Below are 15,666 nucleotides of genomic sequence, written 5' to 3'. Positions count from 1 at the left end.
GCAGGTTGTTGATGGGCAGCTGAGGGCAGGAGAGCGGGATGGAGGGAATATGGGCAGAGGAGAGGGATTGCAGCTGCTGGAGGTCCTGCTGCTGCTGCATCAGTTGGTAGAGTAACACCTGCTGCTGCTCCTGGGAGGGAGAGAGAGAGAGAGAGAGAGAGATAGGGAGAGGGGGGAAGCAAAGGGAGAAGAAGGGGAGAGAGGAGGAAATAAGGAGGAAACAGGACGAGAGCGAGATAAGAATGCAGGAGAGAAAATAAGGATAAAGTGAAAGTTTTAGACAAAAAAAGGAAATGAGAAGGGCAGATAGAAAAACAAGTGTAAAGGAAAGTGGGGTGAGCAGTGGAGGGAATAAGAAAAATAAATAAATGTTAATAAGCTTGATGATTTAGGCCCTTGTCCAAAGGAAAATTGTGTCTTTGTGTGTGTTTAACTGTGTGTGATGGCAGTGAGTAGTTGCAAGTCTGCCAGTGCATGTGTGCGTGTGTGTGCGTGTGTGTGCGCGCGTGTGTGTGTGTGTGTGTGTGTGTGTGTGTGTGTGCGCGTGTGTGTGTGTGTGTGTGTGTGTGTGTTGTACCGCTGAAGGCTGCGAGGCCAGCAGCTGCTGGAGCTGATGCTGCTGCAGGAGTCTGTGCTGCTCAGACAGCAGGCCGAGCCGTGCAGCGCTGACGAGACAAAGACACAACGCGCAGTGAGACAACTGTGATGAACAAAACATTTTAATACACACTTTCAAAACGTTACAGGAGACCACCAGAGCTGCAGAATGCAATATACATATAACAAATAGTACAGCTCATGAACTGGATACTAAAGGAAGAGTCTTTTACAGTAATTACTATTTAGAAATTAAGAACATGTTATGTTATTATGTTATGTTATTTTGAGTTACCATGAAAAACAAAACAAAAAAAAAAAAAAATATATATATATATATATATATATATATATATATGGAGACTTTTGTGATGCTGAACCGACTTCTGTCTCACCTGCTCTTACTGGCTGCTGGGCTGCAAGAATCCAACACGCAAGCAAAAGTAAAAAAAGAGGATGCAATAAAGCTCTCATTCAAACATTGTACACGTATGTTCCCTGACATTAGGAATGATTGTGGTTCATTCAGTACGTTAAGATGTGGTGACAGAGGGGCTGAAAAGAAATTGGTTTCTAGGCGCCAGACAGTGTCTACATTTGTTGTGGTGGGTGTTATGAACCCCCGGCCAATGATTTTATCATCAACTTGAAACACTAGCATTATTGAGCACTTTGTACATGCTCCTGTCATTCAGTTTTTTAACTTCTAATGTGTTTTTTTCTATTAATTCACATTTGATCTCAAAAAGATTTCGCAGCCATCCGACGTACCCATTATTAATGGGCAGCGTGACGCCCGCAGCTGCTCCTGTAGTGTGTGTGAGGGTTGGCGGTGCCCGCCGGTGTCTGGATCACTCCGTTCAGCGCCCCGACAATTCCCGCTATGCCGAGTGCACCACCTGCACCCAGAGCACCCATCAGCCCTGCCACCCCGCCCAGCCTGGCCGGGGCCGTTCCCACGGCAGCGACCCCGTTCAGCTGCGGCGGGCTCTGGGAGACGGAGGGAGGGGTGGAGAGAGATGAGGTGGAGCCACTACTGCTGTGGCCACCACATGACGCACCGTCCTGAGAGAGAGAGAGAGAGAGAGAAAACCATCAACCATGATATAATTAATCAAAAATATAAACTGATCACTGTAGTCCATCTAATTTACCATGTAATGAGGTGTAAAAGCATGACATTACATATCTTGAACATATAACGCTTGTTTTACTGAAGCTTACATAATTATTCAGTCATTAAATTAATGACGTGTTACTGCTCTGTCTTGTGTTGCTTGACTTTGTGGGGATATAAACCGATTCAAACTGACTGTGCTGTGTTCTTACCTGAGCTGCCACAGGTAAAGATGAGTCGGTGGCTCCCAGCTGGCCTCCTTTCATATCTGCGACACAAATTCTGCTGATTATTTCTTCATCATTAATCATTTAATCTATAAAAAGGCCAGAAAAATAATGCTGGACGCCCAAGGTGACGTCATAAAATTATTTTGTACGGTATTGGATTTCAATATGAAACATTACATTTGCCATTGTGCCTGATAGACTGATAAACTGTCATGATTACTCAGTTATCAAAGTTGTAGGATTTCTCTCAAACTAATGGATTAACTGACTAACTGTTTCAGCGCTAGTATCAGTGTGTGTGTGTGTGTGTGTGTGTGTGTGCTTGTGTACCAGAGGAAGCCATGCTGGAGGTGAAAGGCACTGATAGCTGAGCGCTGAGGAGCTGCAGTCTCTCCTTCTTCATGGTCAGAGTTTTAATCTGCTCCTCCAGCCTCCTGTTCTCCTCCTGCAGCTGGTGGAGGGACTTCAACATGCCCAGCACTGAAAGAGACCGAGAGAGAGACAAAATAGATCGTTTAGATTGGTTGATTAAGAATATTTGAGGGGATCACTTTCTGCTTCCAGCTAAAACATATTGCTGTGATTTTTCAATTTACTGGCATCTCTCTGTGTGTGAGAAGAAAAAAAAGTAAAATCAAATTTGAAATAATTAAAGTCATCCAGTCGCAGGCTTTTGGGAAGGAGCTGTATTGGGCCTGATCTTTTCACAAGCAACTGACTGCTGGACAGATGCACTCCACAGGGAGGTCAGAGGTCAAGACCAGCTACAGAACAGTGACCCTGTTGCCTGAGCAGACTCAGCGACAAGGACACATCAGTGAGCAGGGAGAGGAGGTGGACCATTTGCACACACAGGAACTAAAACCCGAGTCCAGATGAAGGACGACCTTTTCGACAATTAGGCCGCATTCCCCCTTTACACTTGTTTAGATCCCGGAAGGGATGTTCAGAACTGACAATAACAGATACACTGAGAAAGTGACTGAAATGAGGGAGCCAGAGAAAACATTGGTGGATCAGTTGATAGGTATAGAGAAATGGAGCGAAGTGGGGAAGGAGGAAATCAGGATTAGCTTGGGACTGGGTATCGGACCTCAAAACTTTTCTGGTCCTGACAGAAAAGTGCAACAGGTACCGAAAGCTGTATGATTTGTAATTGTTGAGGACTTTGTCTTCGGTTCTTCAATTAAACATTTTACATTTCACAGAGACTTATATTAAAATAGTATTGTTTTGGTATTGGTGCAGAGAGTCCCTGTACACTACACTACAATTTAAATACCTCAAATGATACCCAGCCTTGTGTGTGTGTGTGTGTGTAAAGTCTTCAGGTGTGTTTTAATGTGTGTGTATGTGTATGTGTGTGAGTGCTCTCACCGTCTCCCTGTGCTCCCTGCTGCAGCAGGAAGCTCTGCCCTTCATTCCACTGCCTCTCCAGGAGCTGTTCAATGCTGGTGGCCACCGGGGGCAGTGTCTCCCCGCTGCCTCCCCCCGCCCCTAGCAACCCAAGCCCCGGCCCCGGCAACGACCCCGAGGAGTCATAGCGGATCTGCAGGCCACCAATGGGAGAGCTGAATGATGGGAGAGTGAGTGAGAGAGACAGACAGAGCGAGAGCGAGAGAAAGAGAGCATGGATAAAAAGGGAGAGATAGAGAGGTCAATGGGGAGATTAACGACCCAACATAAACGTCAGACAAACATAGACACTGCTGGCTATAAAACTAGATCAATTTGTTGTTACAGTGGCCTCTAATGAAAAGGGACCAGGCTTTCTGTCTGTGTGTGTGAGAGAGAGAGAGAGAGAGACAGAGAGAGAGACAGAGACAGAGACAGAGACAGAGAGAGAGAGAGAGAGAGAGAGAGAGACAGAGCAAGAAAGAGGACATGCAAGAGAATAAGACAGAGGGAAGTGGACTGTCTTGATGTGATGAATCTTTGTGTGTGCGTGCTGAGACAATCTGTTGAGTGTGAAAGAGAGGAAGTGAGGGACAGCAGGAGAGAGAAGAAGGGACACAAGGAGCTTAATGTGGGGGAATGAAAATAACGGAGTAAAAGGCACGATTTTTCCACTTTTAAATAACACTGCACACTTAAATACACTCACATTTTGAGTGTAAATGTCACAGTATTAACCATGTGGAATGCAAAACAATGTGTCATCTATATTCATAATATGACACTAAATTGTGTAACGACATATTACTTACAGTATTCAAAATCTTGTTTTCTGACACCATATTCTTCTATTACAATCAGTTATTTTTAAATTAAATGCAACCCTTTCCTACAAACACAACGTATGTTTCTTAAATACAAGATGTGAAATATTACAGGGGCAGTGGAAGAAATAAATAACAAAAAGTATGCTAATTGGAACCAACCTCATCAAGTGAAATTATCCATCCCACAAAGAAGTAGAAACAAGCAAAAATGGATTTGTATCATCAATATTCCCATCCTGAGAGATCCATTGAAATACTCCCAAATGAAGGAAATGCAGAAAATCATCAGACTGTCCTTCCATGTGTGATTAAACACAAGGAAAAAAAATATCTAACTGGAGTTGAAGGATGGTTACCCCCTTCAAAAACACAAGTTATCGTTGGCTGAGAGAGCGAGAATTGCCTGTAGGGGTGAGAGCGAAAGGGAGATTGTGCATGTGTGTGTGTGAGGAGTGAGAGGAAGAGACGAGGGGCCAGCGGAGGGAAAAGCAAAGAGGGGGATGGGTGAAGGAGGGGGGGCAGTGAGGAATGTAAATGGCGAGGGATGGGTGGGGGGGGAGCATCTGTGTGTGTGCGTGTACTCACCGCGGGGTGGTCTTGGGAGAAGCTCTTATGGAGAAGCCCTGAGCTCCGACGCCGCTGCCGCCATCTCCCACCTCCTGATCTACACACACACACACACACACACACACACACACACACACACACACACACACACACACACACACACACACACACACACACACACACACACACACACACACACACACACACACACACACACACACACACACACACACACAATCAATTGTACATCACAAGACCAAGCCCAGAACAAGCAAGCCTAAGTTTAAAGCATATGTAAAAACAAATTGCATCCATATTAACATTTTTCTGGTCTTTTTGTAAAGTTCTCTGTCCACACTTAAACAATAGGAAAATATCTCTTCTTCGTTGTTTTATTTTGGTGGGTACACAACAAAACACCAGGGGGGAGCCCGACAGCCTGGTTAACTCAGTATTGTGCCCTCCTGCTCTCCATACTGTGCACAATCACAATAAAATAGTCCTCTTTTCTTTTCCCGTTACTGCTGGCAAATAACTGAACGAGCAGAAACCAGTCATTTGATTGTGGCTTCTTAATATGACCTACTGAACAGCACTTACTGCACAATTGCAAATTACATTAAAAAAAATTAATCAGTGATCTATGGGGCTTTTGGACATCTCAAACAACGTATGCAACATTGTTTTATGAGCTTCATGAATTTGTCTAATGTTATGAGATGTTTTCATGAACATGATTTTGAACCGATGACTCCAGCTGTAACATATGGTTTAATACAATTGATTTCCATGTGCTCGATATCTGGAATTAGAGTCGTCAGTACATTTACACAGCCAAATCCCAACTATGTCATCTTGGATTCCTTTTAGTGCAAGCTCTGGAATGCTTTGATACGAGGTTTAATTCAGACCCTGACCGGGCGTAGAGTATACAAGTTTCCAAAAGCTATTGTCCAAAACTCATTGAAGTAGTTTTCAGATTTGATCGGCGCTGGAGACGAGATGTTTTGGATGAGAAGATTGCCGGCTGAGTGCCAAAACAAAAATGTCAAATGTAGACGAATTGTAATACTTGTGGCTCTGCGACCTCCAAAACGTTGTCTCTCTTCCTCTGGATCTCCTTCACACACAAGCCTCCATTCAAACTGCATGTGTATTTCTCCCTCTACCTTCTGTGAGAGTCTCTACCTCCTCCCTCTGGGCCCCCGGCCAGACGCTTCTTTTCATTTTCCTCAGTGAGAGTAATGAGTCACACATGCAAACACACACTTTTGCATTTACACACTCACACAAACTCCCCTCTACTTAAGACAGTCAATCCCAGCTTTTACCCTCAACGGGTCACCACTCTAGTCCCTTGCTCGCCTTCTTTTTAAAGTCCTTTCTCTCATAACCCTTTCCATCCTGGCACCTCCCGCCAGACACTCAAAAGCAAGTAAGAACGGCTGCCAAAGTAAACAGGCTACATGCATACAAACACGCGCACACCTTGCACGTTTGTGCTCGCATGACCCTTGCTAGTGCACAAACAGAACTTCACACTTGTGTAGCTGTGTGCACACGTGCTGTACACAACTGTGTGCAGAACTTCACGGTAAGGAAAGAGGGGATGAAAAGCAATGATTTTCATTAATGACTAGAGATTAAATTAGTCAACTAATCCATTAGTCGATCATTTGTATAACAAATCAATCATTTGTCAATATTCAAGCCAAAATGCTAAATAATTATCTGGTTTCAGCTTTTTACCGTTTTATAATCGATGTTTGCCATGTTTTTCTAGTGTTGTAAATGGAATACAACTGCATTTTGTTGTGCATACCTGTGTTGCATTATGAAAGAAAAATGATCTCTGAATCCTTAAATGCATGAATATATTGGGCTTTTACACAGTTTTACTTTTAGACAAGACATTTAAAAGAGGTCAGCTTGGAATCTGGAGATGTAATTGGCAAATTCACTGATAATTGCGAACACAAATCTAAAATTCTAATTGTTATCTAATTAAACTAAATACAACATTTATCTTCTATAAAATATATTATTTGCTTCTAAAGGTTTGACAACTTCTTATTAAGAATGACATAAAGCTTGCTTTTTCCTCGTCTCCATCTGTTGCATACACATGCACACACATGCACACACACACCATGTCATTCAGCCTGATTAGTGAGTTGACCTGCAGGTCAGGGTGGATCTGGCTCTGATGACTGCTGACCGGCAGCCGGAACTACCTACCTCCCTCCTCTTTCTTAACTCTCTCCTCCTCTCCCGTCTTTACTCTTTCTTCTCTTCTCTCTGTTCAACCAGATGTCTCGTATCAGGAAGTGACTACTCTGATTACTAAAGCCACGTCTTACTCCTTCATCAGCTCTTCTGCACAACAAACCATCTATTTTCTACTATGGGAGCTCCTGGAGGCAGCTACCGGCGTTCTCTCCTCCTCCGTCACACCAACAGCTCAGCACAATGCTCCTCTGTTACACTGGCCAGAGCGTATCTATCCATTTATCTATCTATATATAAAGATATAGAACTATATTCAAATAGTATTGCTTTGGAATTGGCGTAGAGTGGTTGTATCAACACTACCATTGAAATACCTCAAATGATACCCAGCCATGTGTGTGAACGCACTCTTGTGCGACTTCAGGTGTGTTTTAGTGGGTCAGTGTGTGTGCTATTAACGTCATGTATGTGTGTGTGAGCCCATGTGCTGTATTTGTTAGTGTGACAGAGAGGACGGGTGAGAGAGGGGGAACAATCTCGGCCTGTAACTGGAGCCGAGTGGGAGGAGCTTGAAAAAAATCACGAGTGCTGACCCTTGACCTCTCTGTGGGACCGAGGGGGCGTGACCTATCCATTATCTCCCCCTCTCTCTCTGACACACACACACACACACACACACACACAGTATGTTGCCGTACCTGCTGGCGAAGCCTCGGACTGGGCGATGAGTGCCGCCATGGCCGAGTTGGGATTCAGCCTGTTGCCAAACATGTGGGAGGGAGCGAGGTTGAAGACGGACCCTGGCAGACCGCTCACCTGTAGACAGAGTAAGCCACAAGAACACAAGAAGCAACGATTCATTGGAGTTCTTTTTTTGTGTGTGCATTTATTGAACAATTGTTTATAGATGGACAGGAAACAAGGGAGGAGTTAGAAGTATGACATGCACCAAAGTTGAGAAATGAACATCAAGCAGTACCTTAATTCTTAAACGGCTTTGATAAAATGGTTGAAATATACATATGCATTTAAAATAAATTGCTATTGAATTAGAAATAATTTGAGCTACAATTTATAATTACTTTCTTTATTTATCAAATAAGGTTCAGTATATAAAATCTAACAAAAAAACCGTACATTCCAAATGTTCAGATCCCAACAGTACAAAACACAAATTAATTAAAAATGTATAATTATAGAAACAGATAAAAAGAAGAAGATTCTCAAAAGCTGAGACAAGAGTTTTGGTGTTTATGCTTGAGAAGTGACCCACACGATTAATTAATTATCATAAGTGGTGATGATTCTTTTTCTGCTGTCTTTGTCCATTATTTTCGCCCTATATATTTATTTTTAAAATAACCAATAAAGCAATATTATCTCTAATTTTTGTTAGTACACCAATACTTAAATTGTGTGTATTCTACAGTGCCAATAAGACATGAGTGTTCACTTTAATTGTATTACAATTTTAGGAAGGTCTGACTAGCATGTTATTGTACATTCATGAGCCTGAAACTAAATCTGAGAGTTCATCTGATGAATCAATGGTTCGAGAATTTAAATTCTCTGATATTCACTATTGATTCCACTTCGTCACAAAGCATCTACATTATATTTCATGCCTTTGAAGCTTATTTAAAATGGAGAGAAAAAAAACATTTGATCTCACTGGATTTGACAATATCACCAAAAAAAAAACATGGATATATCCACAGCTCATTATTCTGTTACCAACACACACGCATACGGGGCTCAGGGAGCATCGACACCCCGACAGTACGCTGACATGCTGACAAAGTGTTTCTGATGCATAGAGTTTAATCCAATTAAGGCATTTACCAAATAAGGACCGTGGAGTGAATGGTGGGGTAAGACGGAAGAGAGAGGGTGGAGCATCAGGAAGGGAATCAGGTTATCTAAAAGAACAAAATGGCTGACTGTTTTGTTTAAAAAGCTGCAACCAAAGTAAATGACGCAACAAAAAAAACTTTTTCAGTCACTTGAAGTTGCGCTTACCCAATTTGTTTGGAAGTTCCAGAAGCTCTGTAATTTTATGGCAAAGTTTACGAGATGGGTTTTTTAAGCGACTGAAGGAAAAGTTATTATTTTGTTTTGAAACCCAATTTCATAATAAATTGATGGGACAGAGTTTAAGAGCTTAAATAGTCGGGTTTCCTAAACTTTTTGCGGTTTGAGAAAATTCAAGTTCTGATCAGGACTAAAACAAAAAGGAAAAGAGTTTCTGCAAATGAGCAGAAAACTGAACAATCTAAAAAATAAATAACCTAAACATCAACATTTTCAAAAACAAAGCTTAAGTGTGCACATGCAGAGCCTCCATTTGTGAAGCTTTGCCTGCCTTTGCATCTATTAAATGTACAGTAATTCCCATCCATTTGCTGCGATTTAGGTTGCAGAAACTAGAAAGCGATTATCTCCGATTAGAAATTCATGGGAGGGGTTTGTCTAAAAAAATTAAATTGGGAAAGCATCTTGGAAATTCCCATCACTGCTAAAATCAAAGCAAGAACCTGTACCGTCCTTCCATTCTTCCACTGCCCTCCTCCCCCACCCTTTGGTGCCATAATCCAGCCCCCTTTCCCATCAACATTCATTCATTTTTCATTCAAAGTCTCTCTCGCACTCCCTTTCTCTGTCCTGGCTGATAGCCAATAACAGTAGGCCGAGAGCCTGCTAGCCGACTGAAAATAGCAAATGGTGTCCGTCTCACTCTCTCACACACACACACAGAGAGAGAAAAGGAGGTCTATTGGCGTCCTTCTAGTTGCGTAATTTCTGCAGACTTGATTCAGAGGGTGTGTGAGTCTCAGATGTCCAGATGCGTGCATCACAAATAACAAAGCAGCGACAGAAAGGGAGAAAAAATAATTATTTCTCTATTAAAGTCCTTCTCACATTGGCTGCTCTCTTTCAGTCTATTTCTCTACCACACACACACACACACACACACACACACACACACACACACACACGCTGCAAACAGGCGTGATATCCTGTGCTTCCCGGGGCCTCTCACCCTCTATAATATGTGCTGAACAGAGAGGAGAGGGGCAAGATGAAGGCCAGACCAGCCATCCCAGCCATTCCCCCCCCTCACATACACACACTTGCCCCAAACCCTCCCTCCATCTATCTATCCCTCCATCCCTACTGTGGTGCTTGTCAGATGTCATTACATCACAGGACAACGGAGGGAGAAAAAGTGAAATGGATGGGGACAGAGAGAAGGAAGGCCGTGGTCGAGAGAAAGTGGGTGAGAGAGAGAAAGGGGGAGACCGAGAGAAAGAGAGGTGGCAAGTGGACACAGGAGAAAAATGGTGCTGGGAGGACAGAGACAGAGCATGGTCTTTGGGGAGGTTTTGAAAGGCTGGACACTGGGGTCAGTGATTGAAGATGATTTTTTTTTTCTTTTTTTTCTTCCTTTTTGGGAGATGGGACAGCGATTACTGGAGGGGGTTGAGCTGATTGAATGAGAGTCCATGCCCTCACTTTTGCATTTAAGCTTATTTAAGCCAATGGGACACACAAAAAACAATTGCATCCTTCGTTCTGAAAATCACCATAATTAATTTTGATCAGGATAAACCTACTTTACTGTTACTTCAATTTCAAAGGTTTAAATGCGAATGTTTCAAATTCATTTTATTTATTTTTGAATTTAATTGAATTAGGCAAGAGAATCACAGACATTTCAATTAAATGTTTAAAGACTAAAGATGAAAATATTTTTGTTGTGCTCTGAATAAACTTGTAAGACCTTTTACAGGTGCAACGTATAAAATCAGCAACTAAATAACTCACTGAGAAAAAACAATCTATACAAGGCCGGGACACAAACAATTCACACACAATTAACATGCGGTGGATTAATAATAGTGCTAAGAGATTTGGTGCGAAAGACGTTTAATTAGTGAGCATTGGTTTATTTGTCTTCCCACAGTTTAGCTGCACTTCAGCTCAAAGATGCGAGAGATGTGGATGAATTGATAAATGTAGTGGGTGCTGAAAGAAGAGAGAGGGCGTGTGCGTGCGTGCGTGCGTGCGTGCGTGCGTGTGCGTGTGCGTGTGTGTGTGAAAGAAAGAAAGTGGTGGAGTGTGTTTAATGAGCATGTATTTTCATGTATGTGAGTGTGCGGAGGGCATTGTGAGTTTTTAGCAGTTTAAGTGTTTGGACTCACGTGTGTGGAGGCTGTGCTGGTTAGGGGTGTGGTGGCAGTGAATGGAGAGGGAGGGGCTAGCGAAGGTGTGGGTTGCTGTTGCTGTGACAACTCAGAGCCGGCTCCGCCAACGGCGACAACTCCCGTTCCCGTCGATGGCCCATCCGCACCAGAGAAAACACCTGTGGAGGTATCAGAGGCAACAGACATTAACAGTGTTATCTTCATCTCACACTATATTGAAATAATACCATAAACAACGATTCGGAGTAATAACATTTAAAAGCATTTATTACAGTATGATAAGCATTGGTGTAATAAAATCAATGTTGGCTGATTTCCATTAAGCCATTTCAGTTTTAGGGTCCTGGTGTTTGTGCATGCTGAATAGAAAGAGATACTGTGTTAGAGGGTGAATCATTTACTAAGATAAGGGAACACCTACAATTAAGTTTTAAACGAATTACAGATCTATGTATCTATCTACAGATCAAATATGATGCATGATCAAGTACGTGGGCTTGCTCGAGTATGCGGTCAGATGATTTGGTTTCTTTATGATAAAAAAAAAGTCCATCAGTCATAATAAACTCCAAGCATACACCCCCCTCACACCTGCTTTTACAAACAACGACAGGAGGAAAATCAATTTGGAGGAATTTGTACTAATTCAGATGAAACACATTTAATTCAGCTTATTAAAAATCTTGAATATTATATTATAAAATATACGAGGAACATTTTTGCTCCATTTTCATACACCCGTACAGCATTCTCTTATCTCTTTGCTCTCTCCCCCTTCCTCCCCCTCAGACACCCCTGTGCTCGCCCACTAACCAGGGATAAGCCCTGCCCCTGCCCCCCTTTGACCCTAGCAGAGGAAGGGGGATGTGTGTGGGGGGGGGGACTGGCCCCCTCAGCCCCACAAAAGCCTGAATGGCTCAGGGCAGCACACATTCACTGGGGGAACAAGAGATCTTTGTGCAAGGAGGGGAGGGGTGGAGGGAGAGCGAGAGCGAGAGAGAGGAGAGAGAGACAGAGAGAAACACTGGATGGGCCTACATACTATTTATAACACTTTGTAATATGCACCAGAAAAATTGATACCCAAAGCAGGGCAGCCGTGACTCAGGGGGCATGAGATCCTGCAAGATTTCTAGCAGCTGGATTAGAGGCCAAACCAACAGTTTATCAGAGTTTAGCTCAGGCCATTGATGAAATGAGTTGCACACAAAGGGATGGTGCACAAACAGTGCCAATCACGGGGGGAAATGCAGGTTCATTTGAATTCTTATAGATTGTACGATGTAAGAATATAGAAGTTATTCAATGTCACAAAATGTGACGCCATTTGTAAATCTTTTGCCATTTGTAAAGGTTTGCAGTATGCTCCACAAGGAATGTTTCAATTTAAACTGATTATAGTTATTTATTACTAAACAGCAAGTTATTTTATTTTCCTTTTTTCAAGCAAAAATATACTTTATGAATTATCATTAATTGCTCTATGCTGGTGAGAACATTTTAAAATATTACAAAGAACACACACACACACACACACACACACACACACACACACACACACACACACACACGTTGTCTCCAATCCCTGACATTCCTTTTCCCTTCCTGCCCAGTACATTTGACACCTTCAAACATATCCACCTTGATTAGTTCAAGCTAGTATTATCTCCACAGGAAATCTCTGTTGTCTATTTAAGCAGGGTTAACCAACACCAATCCAAGTGGATGGCATCACACTGTTGCTGAAATGAGTTGTGATTTACAACTCGCTCTGAATTCTGGTGTCCTTTTTGTAGGGGGCGGGGGCTTGTTTTAAAAAAAACAAAAAGGTAGACGGTCATTTAATTATAGTTACAAATGGAATGTGGCGACAAACATTGAATGGCAACACAAATATTCATTATTCAGAGAATTTTCCTACATCTACATTCACATAACCAGAAATGCATTCAAACATCACGGCAATGTGCAGAGGGAGCAGAGCCGCATTGACGGCAGTCAATGCAAGTGTGTGTGTGTGTGTTGTCTGTATGCATGTATCAGCAAATGTATGTGGATTTGCCACTAACAGCAAGCCCACGTACATTTTGTGAAAACATTTAATAGTTTCTCTGATTATGAGCAGTTAGGATTCAAATTGAATGACTGGAAAATATGTGTATCATATTCTAACTCGGCGGAGTTTATTGAGAAGGAACACGCTTATTTTCATATACATGAAAGAGCTGCCACTTTAAAATGTTTTTTCGAAAGTTTGTAGAGGTTTAAGGTTGTCTGCATAATGTGTGTGTGTATGTGTGTGTTGTTTTTCTTAAGCTTCAAGTGTTTAACAGTCTTTGTTTTGGATGAATAAACACCATTTTACACAATCTACCACAGTGCTCATACTTGATAAATATGCTAATCAAAACTATATTAATATATGACCACAATGTATTTTTTAATGTATTTTTCAAATAATTCCTTCTAATAAAATATTTGCGGGTTTCGTATTAATTTGGCATTCAAATTAATTATTACTTCACAATGTTCTGGTTTTCGTAAATTCCTGTCACATATTTTGCAGTGAGACCAAGCTGCTGATAATTATGATTTCACTGGGATGAGAAAAAAACAAACAGCGTACAGCTAAAGAAATCTTTGAAAAATAACTAAATATTAAAAACATAAATAAGCAAATAAATATGTGAATAAACAGCAATAAGTGTCTTATGCGCCCTTACTATTCCTATATATACACACACACACACACACACACACACACACACACGTCCATCCAACAGCTTTCCTCCCCCACACACACACACACCAAACCCAGCGCGCTCCACCAGCTCGTTCGTCCCATCAGTGACCCCCCTGCCGTCAAACATTAACCTAACCAAAATCTAACCCCCTGCCTCTCCCCACCCTCAACACATATCTATCAGGCTAACTATCTATCCATCAGCATGGTGGAGTCAGCAGACAGGATTAGGGGGGGGGGGGGGGGGGGGGGGGGGGGGGGGGGGGGGGGGGGGGGGGGGGGGGGGGGGGGGGAGATAAATGCTAAGAACCTCCCCATTACCGCTCTGCATTAACCCTCAGCTAAATATTTACGGTAGGAAGAAGAACACACGGTTCTCAGACATAGCCATACAGAACCACCAGATGTGGTCAGAAATGCCGCTGCTTCTGTCGAGAAAAGCTCAAGCTCCAAGAACTGAGATGAAGGTGGAATCAAACCAAATGACCCGGAACCACCAATGCAGCCAAATAAGTATATTCACAACGCAAACAGCATCAGTTCTCATGTTTGACTCAGCAACTCAAAGCCATGCTCGTGGGGCGACTATGGGTCAGTGGTTAGCATGCCCGTCTTTCAATCAAGAGGTTGGCAGTTCAATCCCCGCCCTAGTCGATGTGTCCTTGAGCAAGACACTTAACCCTGCATTGCTCCCCGTAGCTATGTCTACGGTGTATAATGTAAAGTGTCTTTGAGTATCTAGAAAAGCACTATATAAATTAAATGGATTATTATTATTATTATTATTATTATGCTTATGAAACATCCACTAATAATACAATAATGTCAATGTGTGAAAGAGCCAAATGTCAAATTGGTACATTTACGTGATTAATAACAGGTAACCTCACAGTAACAGTACATTATATATTGGTGGTTTGTAAAACCAATTTACCGACATGAAATAAATCACTTTGAAGATAGTAGTACAACTAAAAAAAATGCAGTATATTCATATTTTAAAATTAGGAATAAGTAAAACAACATTTTACAAAGAACAGGCTCAGTAAGAGACAAAGAAACACACAGGTCTCTTTCGTAAATATGTTAAAGAACAGGAACATATTGGTGATTGGATCAGCTGATCAGTGATGGATATTGGCCTGATTACAACATCCGTTTTCTTTATTTGCATTTGGAACAAAATAAGCACGTACACGTGTGCATATACACAATATATGCATGGACCTGGGAAGTATGCAAACACACAACACCTTCCACTGCAAAAAGCATCAACAGGTGAGATGATGATTTAAGAAATGAGCAGAATGCAGGTAATAGACAACAGCTGAGAGACCGGAGAGGGAAACAAAAGAGAAGCAATTCTGGAAGAAAGGGGAGATGTGGGTTGTGTGGGCTGTGCTGAGCCATTCCCATCAGCAGAGGGGAACTCCAAAGCATAAAGACAGTTGCCAAGCAACAGAACACGATGAAAGAAACATACAGACCACTTCCACGTGTGTGAGCAAACAGCACAGAGCCTCACTCTGACTTCCACACACAAAGAAGCAATAACAAAGGTGTGTCAAATCCTTCCCATTCTAGATAGGAAATGTTAATACTTTGCTGCACTGACGCAATCCACAAACCAAGTCAGGAGCTGAAGGACCAAAACTGCTCCAGCAAGGCCACACGTGAGCCACGTCCCGTTCAATCATTTTGACGACGCTATGGAGAACGCAATGGGACACGACTTCTTTGTCTAACAGGACATCAT

The 15,666-nt window shown here is 42.2% G+C and overlaps 1 protein-coding gene across 1 annotated transcript in view; it reads right to left on the bottom strand.

Moving 5' to 3' along the window:
- The window catches only part of mllt10 (MLLT10 histone lysine methyltransferase DOT1L cofactor), a 41,904-nt gene that overhangs the window by 2,233 nt on the left and 24,005 nt on the right, over window positions 1-15,666 (bottom strand). Inside the window, 11 exon segments of the mRNA XM_034559655.1 lie at window positions 1-130; window positions 578-665; window positions 993-1,013; window positions 1,369-1,416; window positions 1,418-1,662; window positions 1,927-1,982; window positions 2,275-2,424; window positions 3,322-3,515; window positions 4,752-4,830; window positions 7,661-7,778; window positions 11,165-11,325. The exon segment at window positions 1-130 is cut by the window's left edge and continues 2,233 nt beyond it. Coding sequence (XP_034415546.1) covers window positions 1-130; window positions 578-665; window positions 993-1,013; window positions 1,369-1,416; window positions 1,418-1,662; window positions 1,927-1,982; window positions 2,275-2,424; window positions 3,322-3,515; window positions 4,752-4,830; window positions 7,661-7,778; window positions 11,165-11,325 — 1,290 coding nt within the window.

The sequence above is a fragment of the Cyclopterus lumpus genome, chromosome 20, assembly GCF_009769545.1.
Source record: "Cyclopterus lumpus isolate fCycLum1 chromosome 20, fCycLum1.pri, whole genome shotgun sequence".
NCBI classification, from domain to species: Eukaryota; Metazoa; Chordata; class Actinopteri; order Perciformes; family Cyclopteridae; genus Cyclopterus; species Cyclopterus lumpus.
This window is presented reverse-complemented; position numbering and strand designations above follow the sequence as displayed.